The sequence below is a fragment of the Theropithecus gelada genome, chromosome 5, assembly GCF_003255815.1.
Source record: "Theropithecus gelada isolate Dixy chromosome 5, Tgel_1.0, whole genome shotgun sequence".
Lineage (NCBI taxonomy): Eukaryota > Metazoa > Chordata > Mammalia > Primates > Cercopithecidae > Theropithecus > Theropithecus gelada.
The window spans coordinates 40,695,862-40,719,524 of record NC_037672.1 but is presented as its reverse complement, the minus strand read 5'-3'; the positions used below and the strand labels follow the sequence as shown (position 1 = coordinate 40,719,524).

General features: G+C 43.2%; 1 protein-coding gene across 1 annotated transcript; it reads left to right on the top strand.

The window, feature by feature from the left end:
• The first annotated feature begins 418 nt into the window (after positions 1-418).
• PHOX2B (paired like homeobox 2b) lies at positions 419-5,293 on the top strand. Its single transcript, XM_025386088.1, has 3 exons — positions 419-1,019; positions 1,857-2,044; positions 3,071-5,293. The coding sequence occupies exons 1-3, from the start codon at positions 779-781 to the stop codon at positions 3,584-3,586; spliced, it is 945 nt and encodes a 314-aa protein (XP_025241873.1). The 5' UTR covers positions 419-778; the 3' UTR covers positions 3,587-5,293.
• The last annotated feature ends 18,370 nt before the right edge of the window (positions 5,294-23,663 follow it).

The window sequence follows — 23,663 nt, the reverse complement described above, 5'->3', positions numbered from 1 at the left end:
AAGAAATCCGCTTATCGTTCACATAAACCCCCTTGACCCACTTACTCTATGTTACAGGGCGCCTGAGTCTTGCCAATGTCCCAGTCCTTTACAACATTTCATGCACTTCGGGGGGTAGGCTTGTTGTTAAATTGAGCGTGTAACACTCTTACAAAACAGGTTTTCTATGACATCAAGGTTTCTTCTCCCTAACTGAGGGGAAAAAAAAAGAAGAGGACGTAAAAGGGGGAAAACACACACACTATCTCAATTTATGCCTAAGGTATATGATCAGTTAAAAAGGCTTAAAAGCTCGGGGAAATTGGATCAGGGAGAATCGTCACCCAACTTTCATTATTTCCAAGTAGTGTGATTGAATTAAAGGGCAGGGAGCTGGTTAGAAGGGAGGATCAGGGGCTCGGTGCGTAATGGTGTGGTATTAAATTCTAATTAGAGATGCAGGAATCAATGATAGGGAGGTTGGACAGCTCAGTTCCCCAGTGCCAGCCCAATAGACGGATGAGTTATTGTCATGTAAAAAGCGCCAGCAATAAGACCAACCGCTTTGCTATTGTCCAAGTGGAAAGAGCCAAGTTTATTATGAGGACTATATGCTCTAGAGACCTCAGACAAGGCATCTCATAGGAGGCTTTTTCATAAAACTAGGCTCTGCTGGTAGTAAGGAGGCCAGTTTGGAGGCAGGCGTTGAGCTGTGCACATCTCCCCACTCCAGCCACCTTCTCCATATCCATCTTTTATTTCATTTTTCCACTTGGCTGAGCCATCCAGAACCTTTTCAATGTATAAAATGGAATATTCTTACCTCAATTCCTCTGCCTACGAGTCCTGTATGGCTGGGATGGACACCTCGAGCCTGGCTTCAGCCTATGCTGACTTCAGTTCCTGCAGCCAGGCCAGTGGCTTCCAGTATAACCCGATAAGGACCACTTTTGGGGCCACGTCCGGCTGCCCGTCCCTCACGCCGGGATCCTGCAGCCTGGGCACCCTCAGGGACCACCAGAGCAGTCCGTACGCCGCAGGTAAGGACCTTCAGCTTTCTCAGCGGAGGAAACCGCCTTTCCGCCTGTATATAGGAAGCCTTGATTGCATTTGAAAATGGAAATGTGTTTAGTATTTACCAAACGAAATTTGCTTACACAAATGAAAGAATTTATCACGTTAGAAGCGATTGCAGGGAGGGGTAATTCACTTACAGGGTTACACTATCCTAGTCACACCCGAACCGCCAACAAAATTATCTTAAGCTGCCAAAATGATAGGCATAATTTATTTACTTTGCGATGAGACGTAAAGCTTAGAAAATAATTAAATAACAAAGAGTAAAGCTCATTACTGGCAGTGTCTCTTTTTTTAAGAACCGACAGCGGCTCACACCTCTTTGGCTGGTCATTTTTATGATTATTTCTTTAATTTATTATTATTTTTTTGCAGCACTTTCTCCCAACTTTTGAGCCAGGTCAACTTTCTGAGAATTGAAAAGTTTCCAAAGTGGAACTGTTTGGTAACTTCTTTCCTGGCTCCCTGATACTCCTACTGAGGTTTTTGGATTTTTTTTCCTCTCTGGTTTTTTCCTGCTGAAAGCACTATCCCCAGTCCGTCACATCGCGCTGTTTCAATCCACCCAAAGGCGCTTGTGCCGGAAACGACTCCGCCAAGTACGAAGTTTGAGCCCAGGTTTCCGTAGATAACAAATTTGCTCGGTTTCTTCCGGCAGCTTCTCCGTGCGATTCTCTGCGCGGGTGTAGGTAGCGGCTGCCGGATGACCTGACCTTGGAGTCCCCACATTCTAGCTCCACGGCCGGCGCGCTGCTGGCTGATTCGCTCACTTTCTATCTCCTCTGTCATACTCTATCTAGTTCCTTACAAACTCTTCACGGACCACGGCGGCCTCAACGAGAAGCGCAAGCAGCGGCGCATCCGCACAACTTTCACCAGTGCGCAGCTCAAAGAGCTGGAAAGGGTCTTCGCGGAGACTCACTACCCCGACATCTACACTCGGGAGGAGCTGGCCCTGAAGATCGACCTCACAGAGGCGCGAGTCCAGGTACGCGCGCCTGGAAACCGACCCAGCTCCTCCGCACTGATCCGGGGAGGTGTCGGGGTGAGGGGCGGCTGGTGAAATTCGAAGTCCTGGAACCTCGAGTGAGAAAGACCTAGAGCCCCAGGGCCGATCAGAAATACTGGATTTGGTGTGGCTGTATGTTCGAGAAAGGCTTAGAGCGCGCGCTCTTGGCATTTTATTTCCAGCTGCGAAGTGTTTCCCACCCGAGCAGAGACATGGGGGGCCTTGGGACGTGGATGAACAAGGCAATTTCGGGGACAGGAAGTGCCTATGGTGGAAGGTGTGCAGACTTTGCTCCCGTATTATAAGTCTTTCCTTCCTTTGTTTCTTTTTTCCCAAATGCCTCCTAACTCAAGTGCTTTTAACCTGGCCCCATGGCATATAGGTGCATTTTCCCGAAAACTATGACTTGCATCAGATTTGCAAAGGGTCTATGACTTCATGAAGGTCAAGAACCATAACTTACTCTAAACTGTTAGACACAGGTGCGCTCACGAGTTGGCCACAGCGCCTCTCTGGGTGAGCCCCCGACCGAGAAGCGGTACGCACCATCGCATGCTCTTCCAGGCCCAAAGGCCCGGGATGGGCGTCGGAGCAAACCCAGAGGATCCCTTTTCCTTCTACCAATTAGAGTTGAACTTTAGAACTTAGGCTTAGGATTGAATGACGAGCTCGGGGCTTGCTCAAGAAGCAGACTGAACAGAGGTCCACCAAAATAAGGCCTTCCCTTTCAGGGTCTTTCTGGGACCTGTAGCTTTTTTAACTCTGCCGCAAGCCTTCATTTCCCTGGCGTGCTCACTCCCCCTAAGAAAGTTTCTCCGAAGATGCATAGCAGCAAGAAGCGGTAGACTTGGTGGACTGGGTGCGCGCAGGGGTGACCACGGCTCATGGGGAGGAGGGTGTTAAAACAAGCCGAAGTAGAACGTGGGCCACCCTAATCGTTGCTTTTCTTTCCCATTTTCCTCTTTCTTCCCCTGCTTCATCGTCTCTCCTTCCGTCTTGGGCCAGGTGTGGTTCCAGAACCGCCGTGCCAAGTTTCGCAAGCAGGAGCGCGCAGCGGCAGCCGCGGCGGCCGCGGCCAAGAACGGCTCCTCGGGCAAAAAATCTGACTCCTCCAGGGACGACGAGAGCAAAGAGGCCAAGAGCACCGACCCGGACAGCACTGGGGGCCCAGGTCCCAACCCCAACCCCACCCCCAGCTGCGGGGCGAATGGCGGCGGCGGCGGCGGGCCCAGCCCAGCGGGAGCTCCAGGGGCGGCGGGGCCCGGGGGCCCGGGAGGCGAACCCGGCAAGGGCGGCGCAGCAGCGGCGGCGGCGGCCGCAGCAGCAGCGGCGGCGGCCGCGGCGGCGGCAGCAGCTGGAGGCCTGGCTGCGGCTGGGGGCCCTGGACAAGGCTGGGCTCCCGGCCCCGGCCCCATCACCTCCATCCCGGATTCGCTTGGGGGCCCCTTCGCCAGCGTCCTATCTTCGCTCCAAAGACCCAACGGTGCCAAAGCCGCCTTAGTGAAGAGCAGTATGTTCTGATCTGGGATCCTGCGGCGGCGGCGGCGGCGACAGCGGGCGAGCCAGGGCCCGGGCGGGCGAGTGGGCGAGCGGGTAGGCCCAAGGCTATTGTCGTCGCTGCTGCCATGGCTTTTTCATCGAGGGCCTAAAGTAATCGCTCTAAGAATAAAGGGAAAAAGGCGTCGCCCTCATTTCAACCCCACTCCTACCCCCCTTCCTCAACTCCCAAACAAAACAAAACAAACTTCCCTGGCTTCGCACCTGCCTGGGGCCGCGCATCGGGGCCTGGGCTCCTGCTGCTGACCGGGGGTTGTGAGCAGCGCGGCCTGGACGCGGGGGCACTCTCAGGGGGCTGTGTCTGCGTGTCAGTTTGTGTCTGTCTCGGGGAATGTATGACTGTGGCCCAAGCAGGTGACAGGAAGAGATGGGGGCTCACAACCAACTCAGTGACTTGTTTAGAAAAAAAAAAAGACAAAAAAGTAAAAATAAAAACAAAAAGTTGGAAGACAGAAACCATTAAAAAACAAAAAGCTAACAACCCAGAAAGGTTTAAAAAACATAAGAAAAAAGAAAGACAAATTAAAGGAGGGGCTGGGGAGAAGCTGCAGCTGGAACTGAAGATTCGATCTTGTGAACCCCTAAATCCGCTCCCTCCTAACAGCACGGATTCTCTTGGGGCTCTTCTTCAGGGAAGAGTAGGGACGCCTTTCCAGCCCCCCCTTCCTATCCTGTCCTTGGGTTCGGGTCACTGCGGCGACGACTCGCTCAGACTGTCCCGGTGGCCGGAATGACTTTCTCGCTCCCCCTTGCCTGTCCCACCTCGCTGAACACTATCCCGCCATTAGGGCATCGGAACCCCACACAGTTGCAACTCCCAACCCCGAATCTTTGCAGCCGTTGGGCCCTGAAAGATGCCCTATCCATGAGATGCCTTTTCATCTACAAACTCTGCAAAATGTGTCTCATGTTTCGCAACTCTTTTTTTCCCCCTTGCTCCCGCCTACCCCGTTGGCATTTTCTTCTTCCACCAGCTTTTACTGAACTTTTTGGCACTGCTTTGGATTGGAGTCAATTGCAGTCCACATAACTGGCTGCAGAAAAATCTACCGAGCAAGGAAAAGGCACACATACGTTTGCAGAAGTGTCTCGGTTTGCATTTCTGTTGGAATGATCCGAACTGGACTCACATCCTGTATGGTGGATGGACTGTATATTGAGGGTTCCATTCTTCGCGCAGTTTAGACATCTCTGTTTTGATTTTTTTGTTGTTATTTTTATTTTAAAAGGCACAAACTCTAGATATTAGTTGAATGTTGAGGCTTTAACTTTTTCGGTGTCTTTCTACAACTGTGTTCTGTGACTCAATTGTATCGTGTTAATATCAGTACAGACCGTCTCCTCTACGTGACCGTATAATGTTTTTCTCTTCTTGTAGTCTCTATGGCGTGTCTTTATGGTGTAATAAGGTTCTCACGGGTTCAATCTTTTGTGTTTAGAGAGGCCACAGTTCAGACAATGGTATATATTTTTGTTATCAGGTGCATGTCTGTCTGATTTCTTTTTTTTCCTGTTGGACTATGTTTGTGAACATAATTGTCATAAGTTATGTTTCAGATTTTTGAATTTATTTATATGTGTTATAATGAATGCTTCTATTTAAAAGGGAAATATTTCTACATGTGCATATAGTTTTCCAAGAGTGTACCATTAACTTGATTGTTGATAATAAAAACAAAAAGCAAGTTTAGCAATTGAATTCTTCTTTTTCTTGATTCATTTTTTTTTGGGTTAGTAATTTTTTAAAGTTTTATTTTAAAAGGATAAGGGAAGATAAAGGAAATTGTACTAAAAATAGCAAGAACCCCACTTGGCTCTGGACATCCAGGTGGGTTGTGACATCTAAACCCATGCAGCCAAATTCAGCCAAATATAAAATTTAGTGCTTCAGAGAGCAGGGAGGATTCTTGTCCATGCTTTTCTGTCCCCTAGAAGCACACCAGGGATTGATAAAATTGTTCACATCTGGCTGCGGATATGTGGACTAAGTAGCAGCCAAGGCAGGATTTGAATTCAGGTCTTTGAGGTGGACTTAAAATGACAGTGGATTCTGCATGCAGGTGCCTTCAAGACCAGTGATGTCCGGCAAGGTCTGGGCTGTCCAGCTCCCCAAAACCCTGCAGACTGCTGACACCCCAGGACGCCCGACAAGCTCCATGTGTGCAAGTGATCAAGTGCTATATGGAACAGGGTGTGCCTTCCATGCATTTTCTCATCTATCCTTCAAAACAAGACCATCAAGCAGGTACAATTCCTATCCTCTGTTTTCTTTTAAATAGGTGAGGGAATGGAGGCAACAGAGACTTAACCTGCTGAAGCACCCCTGGTTTATGAGTGATGGGGCCAGCCTTTGAAATGAGAAAATTTCATTCTAGAGCCTGTGACATTTAACTATACCAATGGTTCTCAAAGTGTGGCTCCTGTACCAGCAGCATCAGCCTCACCTGGGAATTTGCTAGACAGAAATTCTTGGGACCCACCTTGGACCTACTGAATCAGAAACTCTGGGGGTGGGGTCCAGCAATGTGCTTTAAGTTCTAGAGGTTATGAGAACCACTAAACTACCCTGTAAGAAACACAAATCAGAAAATTCCAGAACTGGGACTACCTTGGGAACAGGTGAGGGGAAGAATTCTGGCAGCTTTAATGATCTCTTTTGGAGGGAAGGGGTCCTCACTACAGCCCCAAAATGGAATCCTGCCTCTTCCTTGGACCCTTTGACTGGGCCACTTTCTCCAAGCAGAAGCCCTGTGTAAACTTCTGGTACTTACCTTCGTACCTCTCTGACTGGGCATAATCAACACATAATTCAGTTTCCCTCATTTGAAGGGAGGCCACAGTTTGCCTCCTCTGGTTTAAGGATTAGCAGTTGATCTGGTTTAAATTTATCAGGGCTTCTTGCCACAAGCATCCAAATGTGGCTTGCATTTGATCAGGCAAGTTCATTCAGAAATCTCAGATATTTGCATCATATCAAACTTTGAATCATCTTTCTAGAAGGCTTTTAGGGCCAGGTGTGGTGGCTCATGCCTGTAATCCCAATCCTTTGGGAAGCCAAGGCAGAAGGATCACTTGAAGGCAAGAGTTGGAAACCCACCTAAGCAAAATGTGAAGATCTCTTCTCAAAAAAAAGAAGAAAAAAAAAAAAAAGAAAGAAAGAAAGAAAAGAAAAGAAAAGAAAAATTAGCCAAGTGTGGCGGCACATGCCTGTAGTCCTAGCTACTTGGAAGGCTAAGGTGGGATAATTGCTTGAGCCCAGGAGCTAAGGTGGCAATGAGCTATGATCATGCCACTGCACTCCAGCCTAGGTGACAGAGAGAGACTCTGTCTGAAAAAAAAAAAAAAAAAAAAAAAAAAGAATAAAATAAAAGGCTTTTAAATATTCCTTAAACATTCTATCTCTAAATGCCCTTCAGTAAAGTCTCCAAGATAACATTGTTTATAAAGAGTGCCACTAATTGTGCTAGTTTAATATGCCAGCAATTCCTGAACCTCTTAGGTTCTAGTCTTCGGTTGTAAATATAACTTAGAAGGTCTGAGACAGGCAGACCACAAAAGCAATAATTTGTTGGCAAAAAGAGCAATCAAGGTCCTGGGCCTGGCCACAGGAAAGTTCACCTTCCTATAGTCATGGAAGCCCATGAGGTAAGTCTCTGTAAGCTTTTGGGCAGGCTAGTGGACAGGCATTCTGGAAAAGGCAAGACCAATGGAGAAAAAGAAAGCAATGAGTGGAGAGAGGAAGAAGAGGGATAGAGAAAGAAGAGGAAAAACAAATAGCCACAGGGTTTCTTTGGAAATCCCAGAGAAGGCCCTAGAAATCTTTTCAGATGTGAATAAACTGATGAGGATCACCAAATTTCCTTCTCCTGGTCTTGAGCGACTTTGAGTGACTTGTCTCCAGGACAAGGGAAACTCTGGGGATTGGTGAGAAAACCATGCCTCTCACCTCCATCCCAGTTTCCCAGAGAGGACTGCATTGTAAATGTCTGGACGCACCCAGCTCTAGCTCTAGTATTTTGAATACCACCTTCATTTTAATTTGGGTCACCTCTGCTTCTCTTGCTGATCAAAGAAACAAACTGTTGGGAGGAAAGTTTATGATGAAATGCAAAATAATATCCCCGTAATATGTTGGAGCCTAGTGGCAGGACACTCTGTCTCTCACATTGTGTCATTTCCTTGGAGCCCTGCACAGTGTGAACAAGCTCACTTTCACTTTTCCTCTCCTAAGAAATTTGCATTTTGGCTCATCAAGGCATCCTTTTTCCTGGCAACTCTGGGACCACATGTGACTTCACAAAAGCTGCAGAGCTGATGCCAGATAGCCACCCCTAAGCCAAGTCTCCTTCAAAATGGCAGAGTGTAGAGAATCAGAGAGTGGTTTTAGAGAGAAGTAGACAACACAGCAAATAGTAGCTGTCCATAACTCACTCCAGATGTGTCTCTGTGACCACTGCATATCCTTAGGAAGACAGCCTATGGTTAGAGATGGTCCTCAATTCAGAGAAGAGAACTGTGTCACCTGGTGGGGCAAATAACTTAATCCCTCTGTGTGTGATTTATCAACCAAAAATGTGAGTAATTACGTAGAGTTTGGAGTTGTTGAGAGGATTAAATATAACATACAGTAAGTATCTAATATAGTATAAATTTTCAGCAAATGTCAGACATGATTATCATGATGCTGTTGCTGGTTGCTGCTGCTACTGATCATGCTGTAACTTCTGGAACCTTTCTTGACCTGTCCAGCTCAGGCCTTAGAAAATTAAAAAGAGCCCTCAGTTGTCACTTAAGTCAACAGTCCAGGAACACAGAGTGTGAGTGACTGTACAAAGGTTGGAATTGGAGAACTTTGCTGAGGGTGGACAGGAACAGACTAAAATCAGTCAGGGGCTGACAAGAAACACCTACTAACATTTATTGAGTGCCTACTGCATGCCAGGCTCTATTTTAAACTTACAAGCTTTAATGTATTTAGTCCTCATGACCCCTGTGAGATAAAATGCCATTTCCATTTTTTTCTTATGAGGAAACTGAGGCATTGAGGAGGTGGATAATATGCTTAGGGTTACAAAGTTAGTAGGATTGCAACAGGAATGGATTCCAGTCCTAGCTGGCTGGTCTCCAGAGCGTGTGTTCCTTAACCACTGCTCTTTAGAGCCTTCACAAGAGGAAGAATTCATTTTAGTACACAAGGTTACACAGTATTGGACCCTGGAGGAGATTTTGCAAGAGACTCTGGAGGCAGGTGGAGGTTAGAAAGGGCAACAGGAGAGCCGTATTGGGATGAGAATCTCAGCCAGACTCAGAAGAAAGTCCAAGGCCTGAGAGGTTTTGCAATCCGGAGGAGGAGGGACAATGTTTCCTGCAAGGCAACATATTTGCAGCTCAGGGTCTCTTTCTGGTAAGTGAACAAGACAAGAAGTAGCCAGGGGCATGGAATGTGGAAGGGAAAAAACAGTTACATTTATGAAGTGCAGAACATCAGTTGGTGGATGGGAAAGTATGTCAGCCTCTACACTCATTCATCACCATCCTGACAAACGGATGGCGCAAATGACAAGTCCACCTGAATCTTTCATTTTCCAGCACTCATTTCAGAGTGGCTGTTTACAAATCTATGTGGATAAATAATGACTAAATGTCTTCACCTTACAGTATTTCCACATTAGAAAGCAAAGTGCAGTGCAAAGACCTGTGACCTCATTAGACCAACAGGTAGGATTATCTGAAAACAGTCTATGACCATGTCCCCATCGCCATGGTAGACATTTTGAATTGTGTTAGTCTTGGCTTAATGCAGGGGTTCTCAACCTTGGGTTCATAGATAGAATTCAAGGGGAAAAGGGAAAACTACATATATATTTCACTAACCTCTACCTGAAATGCAGCATTTTCTTCAATGATGAATGTGGGCAACACAGCCACAGTAGTAATTATCAGTACCTGTGACTTTGTAGCCAGTGGAAATCACAGATATTTTTATTTCACAATAGTTTTTGAAGCTATCTTGATAGAGTATTTGTATTCATAAGTTTGAAATTATGATAAATACTAGAGCAGACATTGTATCTTGTTATTTAATGCATTACTGAAGAAGCACATATGCTACTACAGCACAAATTTGTTTTAAAACATTTTTTATAACTTTGTTTCAATTGGCTTCTGTTATAATTCTATGTACTTTTAAAGATTATCTTTCCTTTCAAAAATTTTACTTATTTATTAAGCAATTTTAAAAATTATTTTTAATTGACAAAAATTACATATATTTATTGTGTACAACATGTTTTGAAATGTGTATTCACTGTAGAATGGCTAAATTGAGCTAGTTAACATATACATCACTTTTGTGTGTGTGTGTGTGTGTATGGTGAGAACACTTAAAATCCACCCTCTAAGTGATTTTCAAGAAAACAATACATTATTATTAACTATAGTCACCATGTTGTAGGATAGATCTCTTAAACTATTCCTTTCACCTAACTGAAATATTGTATCCTTTAACCAGCATCTCCCCAACATTTCCCTGCTGGGGAGATGGTCCTTATTGTTTATACTTTAAAACATTATCTTGAGAAGGGATTCTTGGCTGTCACCAGACTGCCATGGAGTCTATGGCACCCACACAAAAAACTAGAAATGGATGTCATTCCTGGTTCCTGGCTAGCTGATGAGAACAGGGAGTTCCATGTCTCTGTGAAACTCTGATTCTAAGAACATTTCTTCAGGATCAGAACATGTAATCATTTTACTTCATAGGTGGAAGCAATCTTAGAGAAGTTTTAATCCTATCACATGCTCCTTCAAGGGACAAAAGAAAATAAAACAAGCCCTCTAAGTTGCACAAAGAAAGTTCCAGGGTTTTATAGGCCACTGGCTGGGTGGAGGTGACAGTAAGAAAGCCGGGGAGAGCAGGAAGTGATTCAGAGGAGCAGGAGGTGATTCAGCAGGACTGGAGCACTCTGTTACTGTTTATGGAGGATTTATATGAGATGGGCACTGTGCTGCATGCACCACACTATCGTGATTCAAATCCATTGACTCTTACCCAAGGTCACATCATTAATAATGGCAAAGCAAGACTCAATCTAAAGCTCAGCCTCTTAATCAGTATGTTAAAAAGGTGTTTTTAAAAAACAGGAAAGGAATTCCTTAGTTACCTAGCTGTCGCTTACTTTACATTTTGTCTGAACTTGAAGCTATTGGGTTTGTTGGATTACCCCAAGGCCGAGTGATTGAACAATGATGTTACTTTAGCCATGTGTTTGATGTCAAAGACCTCCCTCTGGGGAAAGTCAGACATCAAGGGGAATAAAGGCCTCTTACCTGGATATAATTTCATTAGGGAACATAGTGGATGACTGCTTGCTATATGACTTCTCAGATGATTTAAGCAATGATTTCCAGAACAGGAAGTGCCTGGGTGTAAAACTTAATTTCTTTACGGCCCCAGTGGCAGGGCCACCTTGGACAAAGGAGGAATGTAAACCTGACTTGTTTGAAACTTAAGATATTGTGCTTTCTGGAGTATTTGCTATGTGTTAGATACTCGGCTAGCTGTTTTGCATTTGTTATCTATATAGTGTTTCAAGACTTCTGCGGTAGACGGTATTGTTATGAAAAGAAATCCAAGTGACGGAAAAGCTGAGCAACTTGCTCAAGACTCCAAAGCTGGTATGTATCAGAGATGAGCTCCAAACACATGTCCCTTGACCCTAAAGTCCCATCCTCTGGGGTTCTCAGAGTCCAGAGGAGTCACTAGCATGGCCTAGAACTCAGTACTGCCCTTAGCCCCTTAGCCTTTCTTTTCTTTCTCTTTTTCTTTTTTCTTTACTTTTTTTTTTTTTCTTTGAGGTAGAGTTTCGCTCTTTGGCTCAGGCTGGAGTGAAGTGGCACGATCTTGGCTCACTGCAACCTCTGCCTCCTGGGTTCAAGCAGTTCTCTTGCCTCAGCCTCCCATGTAGCTGGGATTATAGGCACCCGCCACCATGTCTGGCTAATTTTTGTATTTTTAGTAGAGACAGGGTTTCACCACGTTGGCCAGGCTGTTCTCCAACTCCTGATCTCAGGTGATCCACCCACCTTGGCCTCCCAAAGTGCTGGGATTACAGGCGTGAGCCACTGCGCCTGGCCTTGCCCTTAGCCTTTCTGCTCACAACCTAAGCAAATGTTAAAAGCCAGAGAGGGTGATGAGAATATTCTGGTATTACACAGTGGTGATGGCAGCACAACTTTGGCAATATTCGAAAGTCTGCTGAATTACGTACTTTAAAAAAGATGGATTTTATGGTATGTGAATCATATCTCAAATTTTTTAAAGTAGAGAATAATATGAGCAACCCATCACCCCCTTTACCTTCCTCCATAATGTCTTTTATTTCTTACGGATATAATTTACATACACCCTCCATCTTAGTCTTAAGACAGAGCAACATAAATTAGCAGAGGAAAGAGTGAAAATGTTACTGTTTTCTTAACCAATTTTCTTTCTTTTTGAGGCTAGAAAAAGTATGCTCTCCAATATTGATTTAAAACAAAGTGGACAGAAATTTCTTAAGAAATATAGACTCTGCTTCACATTGTAGTAAAGTTTTCCAACCTTGTCACTGAAAGCCCAGGGTGCTGTTAAAATTTTCAGACATATTAACATCCCTGTACCTGACCACATATTGGAACAATCATGCATGGAAACTCCTCTATATGCCCATTCTTGCCTTCAATGGACTGGAAAGAAGTCACAACCTATAGGACATTTGGGCCGGGCACAGTGGCTCACGTCCATATTCCCAGCACTTTGGTACGCCAAGGTGGGTGGATCACTTGAGGTCAGGAGTTCAAGACCAGCCTGGCCAACATGGTGAAACCCTCTCTCTACTAAAAATACAAAATTAGCTGGGTGTGGTGAGGCATGCCTGCGATCCCAGCTACTTGGGAGGCTGAGGCAGGAGAACTGTTTGAACCTGGGAGGTGGAGGTTGCAGTGAACCGAGATCACGCCATTGCACTCCAGCCTGGGCAACAAGAGCAGAACTCTGTCTAAATAAATAAATAAATAAATAAATAACATTTGAAAATGTCTGAGGCCATTCATCTACTTATGCTGGAATTTCCTTCAGGTCCATTGAAACACAAACATATCATTTCTTAGAAAATTCTGAAAAGATTAAATTTTATTTTCTCTAAGCACTCTACTGATGGGGGAAAAAACAAACAAACACAAAGATGATGCTGGTGAGACTGTAGAGAAAAGGGAGCACTTATGCACTGCTGTGGGAATGTAAACTGGTTCAGCCACTGTGGAAAGCAGATTGACGAACTTAGTTATATACTCAAAGGACTATAAATTGTTCTACCATAAGGACACATACACATGTGTGTTCATCACAGCATATTCACAATAGCAAAGACATAGAATAAACCTAAATGCCCATCAGTGGTAGACTGGATAGAGAAAATGTGGTACATATACACCATGGAATACTATGCAGCCATAAAAGAATGAGATCATGTCCTTTGCGGGAACTTGAATGGAGCTGAAGGCCATTATCCTAGGCAAACTAACACAGGAACAGAAAATCAAATACTGCATACTGAGTACATACAAACATAAATAAGGGAACAACCAACATCAGGGCCTACCTGAGGGTGGAGGGTGAGAATCAAAACACTACCTACAGGGTACTATACTTATTACCTGGGTGATGAAACAATTTGCACATCAAATCCCTGCAACACATAATTTACCTATATAGAAAACCTGCACATGTACCCCTAAACCTAAAATAAAAGTTTAGGCTAGGTGTGGTGGCTCACCTGTAATCCCAGGACTTTGGGAGGTCGAGATGTGTGGATCACTTGAGGTCACCGTTTGTGACCGCTTGTGAAACACCGTTTCTATTAAAAATTTAAAAATTAGGCTGGGCGCGGTGGCTGAAGCCTGTAATCCCAGCACTTTGGGAGGCTGAGATGGGCGGATCACGAGGTTAGGAGATGGAGACCATCCTGGCTAACACGGTGAAACCCCGTCTCTACTAAAAAAATACAAAAAACTAGCCGGGTGTGGTGGCGGACGCCTGTAGTCCCAGCTACTTGGGAGGCTGAGGCAGGAGAATGGCGTGAACCCGGGAGGTGGAGCTTGCAGTGAGCTGAGATCCGGCCATTGCACTCCAGCCTGGGCAACAGAGCGAGACTCCATCTCAAAAAAATAAAAAAATAAAAATAATAAAAAAAAAATTAAAAATTAGCTGGATGTGGTGGTGGGCTCCTGTAATCCCAGCTACTCAGGAGGTTGAGGCAGGAGAATCGCTTGAACCGAGGAGATAGAGGTTGCTGTGAGCTAAGATTGCACCACTGCACTCCAGCAGTGTGACGCAGTGAGACTCTGTCTCAAAATAAATACATAAATAAATAAATAAACAAACAAGTAAAATAAAAGTTTTTAAAAAGTTGAAAATTTCAGCACACACGTATTTGCAGAAATTAGGGTAACCCATTTAAAAGGTTGTTTCATGGTCATTATAGGTCCTTTGAGACGCATAGATGATATTCGTTGGGAGGCTACCTAAGGTGCAAACTATTCTTTGAGGAGTTGATTTTCTGGCCTTAAGATAATTATGTCTTCTTATTTACCCAGGATTCTGTTGCTCTGAAAGTTTCTGCTTAATAGGAGGGAACCACATCTAAATGCTAGCCTTGGAGTTACTTTTTGTTTGTTGAGAAAGTCCTTTGGTGTCATCAGTGCTAGAACTAGTTAAGACTAGCTTCCATGCCATTCACACCTCCTTGCAGAAAAAGTAGTTTGTAATAAGTAAAAAGAAGTCTGAATAATTCAGCGATTTCAACGTTTAAGAAAAAATTGCACACATATACACATGCACAGTCTAAAAATTCAAAAGATTTTAAAGGTTATTTAGCAAAAAGTGTATTTCCCTCTTACCTCTGTCTCCCCAAAGTAACCAGTAGTTGTTATTTTAGTATCCTTCTGAGAACAGTCTCTCTCTCTCTACATATGTGTGTATAAGTACAAATGTTATTACATTATACATATTTTCTATATTTTGTATTTTTTGCTTAACTTATATATCCCAAAGACTATTTCCTATGAAAACCTGTAGATTTGTCTATTTTAGATGGCTGCATGGTATTTGGTTTCAAAAACAAACAAAAAAAGACAGTAAAAATGCTTCCTGTATTTCTAATGCTGCTTGGAATGGTAAGGAGTAATGTGGCAGAGATTGCTAACTGTCCCTTAATAGGCATTCTCTTCTTCCAGTTAGCAAGAGAACTCCTTGTTTTTTTGGGAGCTGACACATGGCCATTCAGATAGAGACTATATTTCCCTTGAAACATAGTCACGGTTTCCCTTGAAGCTAGACATGGCCATGTGCCATGGGTATGAGCTGAAAGGATACATGCCACTTCTAGGTCAATGAAAGCTGCTTGCCCTGAACTACTTCTTTTCCTTTTTGCAGCAGGCTAGAACGTAGACATAAGGATGATGAGTCATCTTCAACTGCACCAATGAGGGTAAGATCTGGGGGAATGGCCAAGCAGCATAACAGAAGTTGCCTCGGCCCATGAACGACTCCTTGAGGTAGAGCCATCCTATTGCCCTCTATAGATTTGTGCAGTAAAATATATAAACTTATTCCATTGGCAATTGTTTCACCTGTATTAAAGAACTGAACCAATATCTTAACAAACATAAGAGGTGTCCTTGAAGAGTTGACATTAATGTTGAATATTCAGCAGTATTCGCCAGATGAACTGGGGTATGAGAATGACATTCCAGGCTGTTGCATGTGCAAAGATGGATAAATTTAAATGATTTTTTAAAAAAGAGCCATTAGGCCGGGTGTGGTGGCTCATGCCTATAATCTCAGGACTTTGGGAGGCCGAGGTGGGTGGATCAGCTGACATCAGGAGTTCAAGACCAGCCTGAACAACATGGTGAAACCCCATCTCTACTAAAATTACAAAAATTAGCTGGGCGTGGTGGCACACCCCTGTAATCCCAGTTACTGGGGAGGCTGAGGCAAGAGAATCGCTTAAACCCAGGAGGTAGAGGTTGCAGTGAGCTGAGATCGTGCCACTGCACTTCAGCCTGGGCAACAAGAGCGAAACTCCATCTCAAAAAAAAAAAAAAAAAAAGCCATTAAGTGGCTGATGGATTAGATAATTCATCAAAGTCCATAATTATTTCACAACACCACTGGTAAGATGTTCATTTAAGGTTTTTATGCCCCTGGGTAATATTAATGGACTTGGGTACTGTTCACATGAATTTCCCAATTTGCTTGTGATCCACTGGGAGATCCTAGAACAGGTTTTTCCTTTAGAATGACATGAACACCAGTCCCAGTCAACTCTAGCACTAATAGGTCTGAGAGATAGTCCCACCAATGAGAAAGTGACTACAGCGGCAGCATCAAGATGTGGCTTTCTTCTACTAAGTAAAAACTTTCTGAGCAGGAGAAGCTTGGGTTAATTAAAAAAACCACAATGGTTGTAAGGCTGAAAATCAATGTCTTAAAATGCAACCTGTGTCCTCTTTCAAACTCACATGCCAGCATCATCTATATTTCTCCAAAAATGTTACAATGGAACAGGAAACAACCTTCCCAAGAACTGGATTAGGGAGATTATGCAACCTCTTTGCATCAGGTCTAGAAACATTCTCTATGTTCATGAGAAAGGAAACCTGGCACCGATGGCCAATAATAATAATAGTTAACTTCTATTCAGGCTTTGCCATACGCTGAAACTGTGCTAAGCACTTTATATGCATTATCTCATTTAATCTTGGCAACAACCTTATAAGATGGTACTATGATTATCCTCATTTTAGAGACAAAGAAACCAGGACTTACAAGAGATTAAGTAGCTCACTCAAAATTCCACAGCTGGTACATAGCAGAGCTGGAATTTGATTTGAACTCAGCTAAGCCTGATTTTAGAGACCACTCTGCCCTACTGCATCTGGTCATACACAATACTGTGCTCACTCACACACTAGTGAATAAAACCTTCTTCATGACCCCATAAAGATCTTGATTGTGCACAAAGCAATATTTGTGCACAGTCCCATGTGTTATTAAATATTTAAGAGCTTTTTGCTTATTGTGAATGATTTCACAGATTTTAAACAACATGCTTGTACTACTGAATGTTTACCTGTACCAGGTGCCTCCTGGGCCCCAAAAGTTGGGGTAGTAAGAACTCCATGGTGCTCTGGGCATGGGTAGGATCCCCACGGGGTCCACTTTGGATGCTGGACTGTGGCCCAGACCATCTCCTCTCCTTGCCCATCACTTATCTTTCAGGCAGCCTTCCTTAGAGCCTAATTAACAGTAGGACAGCTGGAAGGAGCCATATTAGGTTGCATTTAGGAGGTTGATCCCAAATGACAAAGATTACATCATTAGGTCCTCCCTCTTTGTGGGCCAAGACTTTTTCCTAAAAGCAGAGGACCAAGTGCCTTTTCCCTGACACAGTGTCCAACTCACTATCCTATTTGATAAGTATTGCAGTAGGCTGATTCAGGAATGCCAACCCCTTTCTGTCTGAGGGTGTGGGATGTCTATTGCAAGTGATAAATGGATTGTGCTTAACCAAGGCTTAACAATTGCTTAACAATTTTCAGAGAAAGTAATTTATGGGTCCAGACCCTACTGTGAAGCTCTGCACAGATGTAGAGCTCAATTGTTCAGAGCACAAGTTATATCATTCAGTCCTCCTCACAGCAAAACTTTATGTGTGGGTGTTACTAATATCCTCCCTTTCCAGATGTATAAACTCAGGCTTCGGTAGGGGGATGAATAACTAGCTTGAGGTGGCTCAGGAAGTGGCAGAAACACAGATTTAAAACCCCATGCACTTTATTCAGTGGTTCTGCTGCCTCACTTGAACCTATGTTTGAACAGGAAAAAAATTGTAGAAGTGGTTATTTGGGGAGTGTATGACATTCTTTTTCTCCCCCCCATCTTTGGATGTTTTAAATGAAAAAGATACATAAAAATAACCATCGCTGTCAACCCAGCTACTGCTCCGAGCAGAACCACATTCTGAGATAACTGATGTTTTTGAACAACCAGAACTCTGCAGGAGTTAAGCATCAGCTCAGGCACTGTTCAGACCTTGAGGAGCCAGGCCGGACTGGAGAATGTCAGAATTATCCGGCCTTTTCCCCGCAGCAGGATCATTTCCAACCACAGCCAGGGACGCAGGCAGAGGCATTAGCAAGCCTGCAACATCTAAACGGCCAGATCAATTCGCAGAAGCACTTCTAAGGGAAACAAATCAATAAGCTCCTTCCCCTAAAGATTGATAAGATCATCAGGAAGCAACAGATGCGTTTTAGGGCCCGGTACGCTGTGCAGGGGAGGTGGGTTCCCAGTGCTACAATTTCTCTCTGGAAAAGCAATTGTAAATCAGCGCCTGAACATCCTGGCACCTGTCACAACAATAAAAGCTAACGTTCCTAATGCACTTGGCAGGTTTCAGGGTGCCATCACATACTCTGTCTCTTTTGATTAAGACCCTATGAGGCGGATGTTGCCATCCTCATTTCACAGATGAGATTCAGCCAAACTGCCCAATTTGCTTCAGACCCTGATTGCTTCTAGCCAAGCTGGGGCTTGATTTTTGAGTCCCAGGTTCTGCCTACTTGCCTAGGGTTCCCCAAACTTCATTCACTCTTGTGTCACCTTCACAATTTTTGACACATCAGAGAACCTCCTATGTTATTTATTATTTTTCTTTTCATTGAACTAGTTTTCTTTATCTACATAAATTTATTTGAAAAGGAAACTTCCTATCACTATTAAAAATGAAAACAATGACTTGCTATAACTAGAAATCAAAGAATTACATAATCTTCAAAAAGAACAAAAAGCCATATTCGTCTATGTGTTACCTTAACTAGTGGTACCTAGACCATACTTCGAAAACACAGTATTATACTATAGATTATACTGTAGGTCTCTAGGTGGGACTAAGAATGTAGTAATTTTAAGTTTTGAGGTCCTAAAACATGTACTCTATTTAAGTAAGCTGTTTTTTTGTTTTTGTTTTTGTTTTTGTTTTTTTGCCAAAATTGATAGAATGAGGTTTATTTTACACATTGATAAAAAAAAGTTTAAAATTTTAGGACAAATAAAAGGTTTGTCTCCTCTGTCACTGCTGGAGGTCCCATCCCTGGTCACTGCCCTAGCTGAACAGAGGTGTCTGGGATGGGTAACCCAGGTCAGGTTTCCGAAAATCTGAAGAATAGAGGAGATGAACAGTCCAAATAATACTGGATTTTAAACAAGTGAAAATCAGACCAGCGTTCCATGCATACAATACAGAAATCAACAAACCTTGCAGTTAAATGCCATGAGAGGCAAGGATTCAATGGAAAACTGTAACTTCACCCCTGATATTAATCTATCATTTAAATTTGTTTAAGACTCATTTGAGTCTTATTGTCAGTTTTGACCCCTAAGTGCTCTCCCCTGCTTGTCCTCAGATACTTATCGATTCTATCCCCTTAACATACCCTGAACCGTCCCCTGCTCCTCTTTAATCAGCGTACTTATGGAAATGGTCTGAGGTCAGCACCCCCTGCATTTATTACCTGGGCTTTTGTAATAGCCTCCTTGATTAGCCCCTTGCTTTCAGGCTTACCCCCTCCCATTCATCCTCCCTAAGTCGCCAGTATCATTTTTCCAAAGTACAGATCTGGTCAATTTCTCTATCACTCTGTATATGCCACCAAATATCTTTAACAGCTTCCTGTTGCTATAGGAAAAAGTCTAAATTCTTTAATATGGCCCACAAGGCCCTTCATAAAAGAATAGCCACATGCCCCCTTTTTTTTCTAACCTTCCAAATTTTACTCCCCCCAAACAAGATCCAATTTGAGGGAATGTGTTTTATTAACAAATTAGAAATTCTCTTGATGGCATCCCTCCCTGTCTCTAATGGTTTCTTGTCACCACCTTGAGCTTCTCTATTATAGAGTCCAAAAGACACTCAACAAACACCTGTTGATGGCTCTGCAGAGAGAAGGCGTACTTTGCACCTCTGGGCCATGTGTTTTATGTGAGCAATGCTAAAAAATACAGAAAAATCATTTGCCAATTCATGAATTATGTATAAATTTCTACTTCTCTTTCCAAAGGTATTTCTTTAAAAACAAAGTTTATTCATTGATTACTTCCTTTTAGTAAGTGGAAATGTTGACTGAAATATGGTTCTTCATGTGAAATGCAAGACTTTGGAAATTCAAATATACATTTAGAAAAAGCATGCATTTTCATCTCTTAGCTGACAATGACTGAGGCAGAGGCTCTCCTTAAAGCAATTACCAGTTGGAGGAGAAGTGTAAAATTCAGCATAATTCATCAGCTGGTTCATTTTTATTTCTTCAAACATTAGTCTGGGTTTGGTATGAAATAAGTGCATGTATACCTTAAGTACATTCTACTTTTTGCTGCCTTTGCCTTAAAAAATCTGCTGGATTCATCACTAATCCATTCTACTCAACAGATAATGATTGAGTGTCTACTTTGGGCCAGACACATTTTAAAAGATGGAATCATTTGCTGTAATTATTGGCATATTCAATATTACATATCCTTGCTTTAACCCAGCAGTAAACTGAAATGTGTAGTTTAGATGGTTTTATAAGTTATGCTGTAGAAATGATGGAGCTATGCATGGAAAATATGTAAATCTGTCACCTCCTTTTGCTCCTCTTGACCACACTAGTAGTCCTCCACATCTGTATCCTGCTGTGCATTCATAATCTCACTCACCACTCAAGAAATGTGGCATTCTCCTTGTTTTTTCATGTTAAAAACCCAAGAAATACATTAAGTTACCTGACTGTAGTTCAATACAAATTCCCATGCAAGTGTGTGTGGGAGGTGGTATGTGTCTGGGTGTGGGTAAGTGGGGGAAGAGGACAAGAGAATAAAAGCAAAAGAAATGTGGACTTATTTGTATTGAGTGTCCACTACATACCAGTCACCCAGCATACCTAATTCATTCAACCCCTATAGGCTTTATATTTGTGGTAAAGACAGTACTATTATCCTCTGCTTTACAGATATAGAGACTAGCTGTACAGATTGTAATCAGGGAAACAGGCTCCAAACCCATTCTTTCCACTACTTACACTAGTACCCAGACCTTCTATCCCCAAATCTGTCTATTCCATCACACCTCTCTAGCCCATCTGAAAGAAGGATTCAGTGGTGTGAAGATGCCCTTGGGAGGGCTATCTATTAGGTTAATTCCGGCTTTCCCACACTTTGACTTCTTAATGGCTTATTTGCATTGTTTTAGAGACATCATAGGAGTTTCTCTTACTCAGAAGCTGAACTTTTTCAAAATAAACGTCACCTACAAGGGTCATGTTCACTGATGTTATGGGTCATGGAAATCTGACTCAACTTCAGAAACTTGGTATCTACAGCAAGATTTCAAATGCACAATAAGGATGAGTTTCAGTAACCTCCATCCATTGCACTTTATCTTTATTTTAGAGTGAATTTGGTGGCTGAGGTAGGTCACTGTGTGTTAGGCTTCTAGCCAAGGATGATCTTCAAACTATCACCAGTCAACACTGGTTGATCACAGTGGAGTATCCATCAGAGAGGCTCTGATCTCTAGAGACTCTCTCTGAGCCAGACATTAACTCTTTAGCTGCTGCATCATGGGAGAAGCATGAGGGTCTCAGGAGAGGAGATGGAGTAGATAGGATCTCAGACAGGCATTCAAAAGAACTTAGGGGACTGACCCTTTACCCAATGGTATAGCTATATTTTAATGTTTTCACAATGAGTGCAGCCATATTAGTGGCTATTGACTGAGTACTGGCTCTGCTTCTGGTGCTCTTCCCTACTGCCTTACAGCTCCTGCTCCCACTTTTCCCAGCAGATGACTCCCCTGCACTGGGCCGGTGTTGCTTCTGAAGAGAAGGGAAGAAAAGGATGACATATAACCCTGAGGAGTTGTTCAGTCTTTCTTTGGCCTTCTAGCGCATCTGCAAGCCTTCAGGAATAATGCTGTACGGCAGTGACTGCTTATCATTCACCAATATCCATTTTTCTCCTCCTCTAATAACCCAACTCTGAAGTTTCAGCTAGACACATGGCTGCCCAGTCAGAGACTCATTTCCTGTTTCCCTTGAACCTCAATGTGATCACATGTCTGTTCTAGGCAAAGGGATTGTACCATATTCAACTTGCACCTTACAGAGAAATGAGTAGGGCTTTCCTTGCCCCTTCATGCTTTCTGATATTTGGGATGCACATAAAAGATAAAGCAGCCACCTTGGATGGGAAGGAAGCTGCATGCTGAAGATGGCAGACCTGCTCTACAAGCCTGGACTCAAGTTCTGGATGATTACATGGAAGAGTAATGTTAAGCCTTTCATGCTTAAGTCACACAATATTGGGAGACCTTTGTGATAGCAGCTTAGATTCCACCTTTATAATACTGCTCATTGTATTTTTCAGTTGACTGGGTTTCCACAGCTTACTATCTTCACCAAGGAGACCGACAGTGGGTCTGCACAAAAGCCACCATACATACAAAATCTGTAGGGTGAAAGCCAGGAAACAAATACATATGGAAAATGCCTTAAGAAAATGTTAGACTTTTTTCTCCTACAGTGATGAATAATAGCTTTTTGGGTCTTATATCTTGTACTGGTTTCCTTTTCTCTGTGTGAGAACTCTTTTTCTACTTCGTGGGACTCTTTTGGGGAATTCTATCATGGCATCCTTCTTCTCTGTCCACAGAGATAGTCATGTGTCCCAGACTGAACCAATCATGGTGTCCACTCCAATAGTTATTGGTCCAAAGGGTAGGCATGTGACCTATTGAACCATGCATACATGGGCTTCTTTGGGATTGATATGTAGATGCCAGATGAAATATGGGATCTCCTCTCTCTCTCTCTCTCTCTCTCTCTCTCTCTCTCTCTCTCTCTGTCTCTCTCTCTCTCTCTCTCTCTCTCTCGGTGTTGCTAAATTAGGATAATATAAGCACCAATCTGGCCACATTAATAGTCCTTGGCTGAATGGAGAAAGGTCATCTTCAATAATAGAGTATTATATCAACACCCAGATATAAAACAAACTGGGAGGTGGGTTGAGAGAATTCTGGTGGTATTGGATTCTTGGTTCCAGACCCTGTGACTTTGTTCCTAAAGCTCTACCCTTTATCCCATGAGCTACCCCAGGCATCTTCTCAGCTTTGCAAGCCAATAAGTTTCTCATTTGCTTAAGCTGGTTTGAATTGGAGTTTTGTCACTTGCGGGGTTTTAATAATACCTGGTCAGTTTCCAGAACTTCTCTATAACATAATTACTAATTAATGCCCAAGTGCTCACAGATTCACATGAATTAATATGTTCCTCATCTGGTTTAACATTTGCATTTTACCAAGGGCTTTCTAGAGCTTATACCTTGATGCAAAGGGGTCTTTTCAGTGGCAGGAACAAGTTTTAGGCAGTTTAGCAAGCCAAAGGGAGAGACATATGCTGGGTACCTAGGCTTTCTGCAACCTGCCAAGTCATTTGGGAGTGTGGAGCAGAATTTTCAGTCTCCATATCCCCACGATGGTAGCTTGGAGCAGAGATTGGAGCTAATGGATGTCAGGAGCTTCTTTAATGAGCATTCTTCCCAGCCCTGGACCTCTCACATGGGTCGTTCCATTCCTGGTCCTCCCTTCACTCTACTGCGGCAAGGCATGAATAGATTGTTTAGAAGGGAATTCACCACTAAATAGCAATTACCACCAATACTGCCACACTTCAGGGAAGGACAGTTTTGCAACTAATTACTTCCCATGGAAATACCCAAACATGATTTTGTTCATTATTAAAATTTTCCAATAAGAAATTTATCTTCCCCATTAAGTAATACATTATTCTCCTACAAAACACACAGTAAACTAGAATTACTAGGCACTGCTTATATTAAATTGTTGCTTAATAAATTAAAACTCCTATGGTTATGAATAAAGTAGGTCATCTGCACATTTTG

Bases quoted from the DNA above. Each gene is read 5' to 3' on its own strand.
- PHOX2B (XM_025386088.1), top strand. From the start codon at position 779: ATGTATAAAATGGAATATTCTTACCTCAATTCCTCTGCCTACGAGTCC. The intron at 1,020-1,856 runs GTAAGGACCTTC...TACTCTATCTAG, and splicing joins GAGCAGTCCGTACGCCGCAG to TTCCTTACAAACTCTTCACG. The intron at 2,045-3,070 runs GTACGCGCGCCT...GTCTTGGGCCAG, and splicing joins TCACAGAGGCGCGAGTCCAG to GTGTGGTTCCAGAACCGCCG.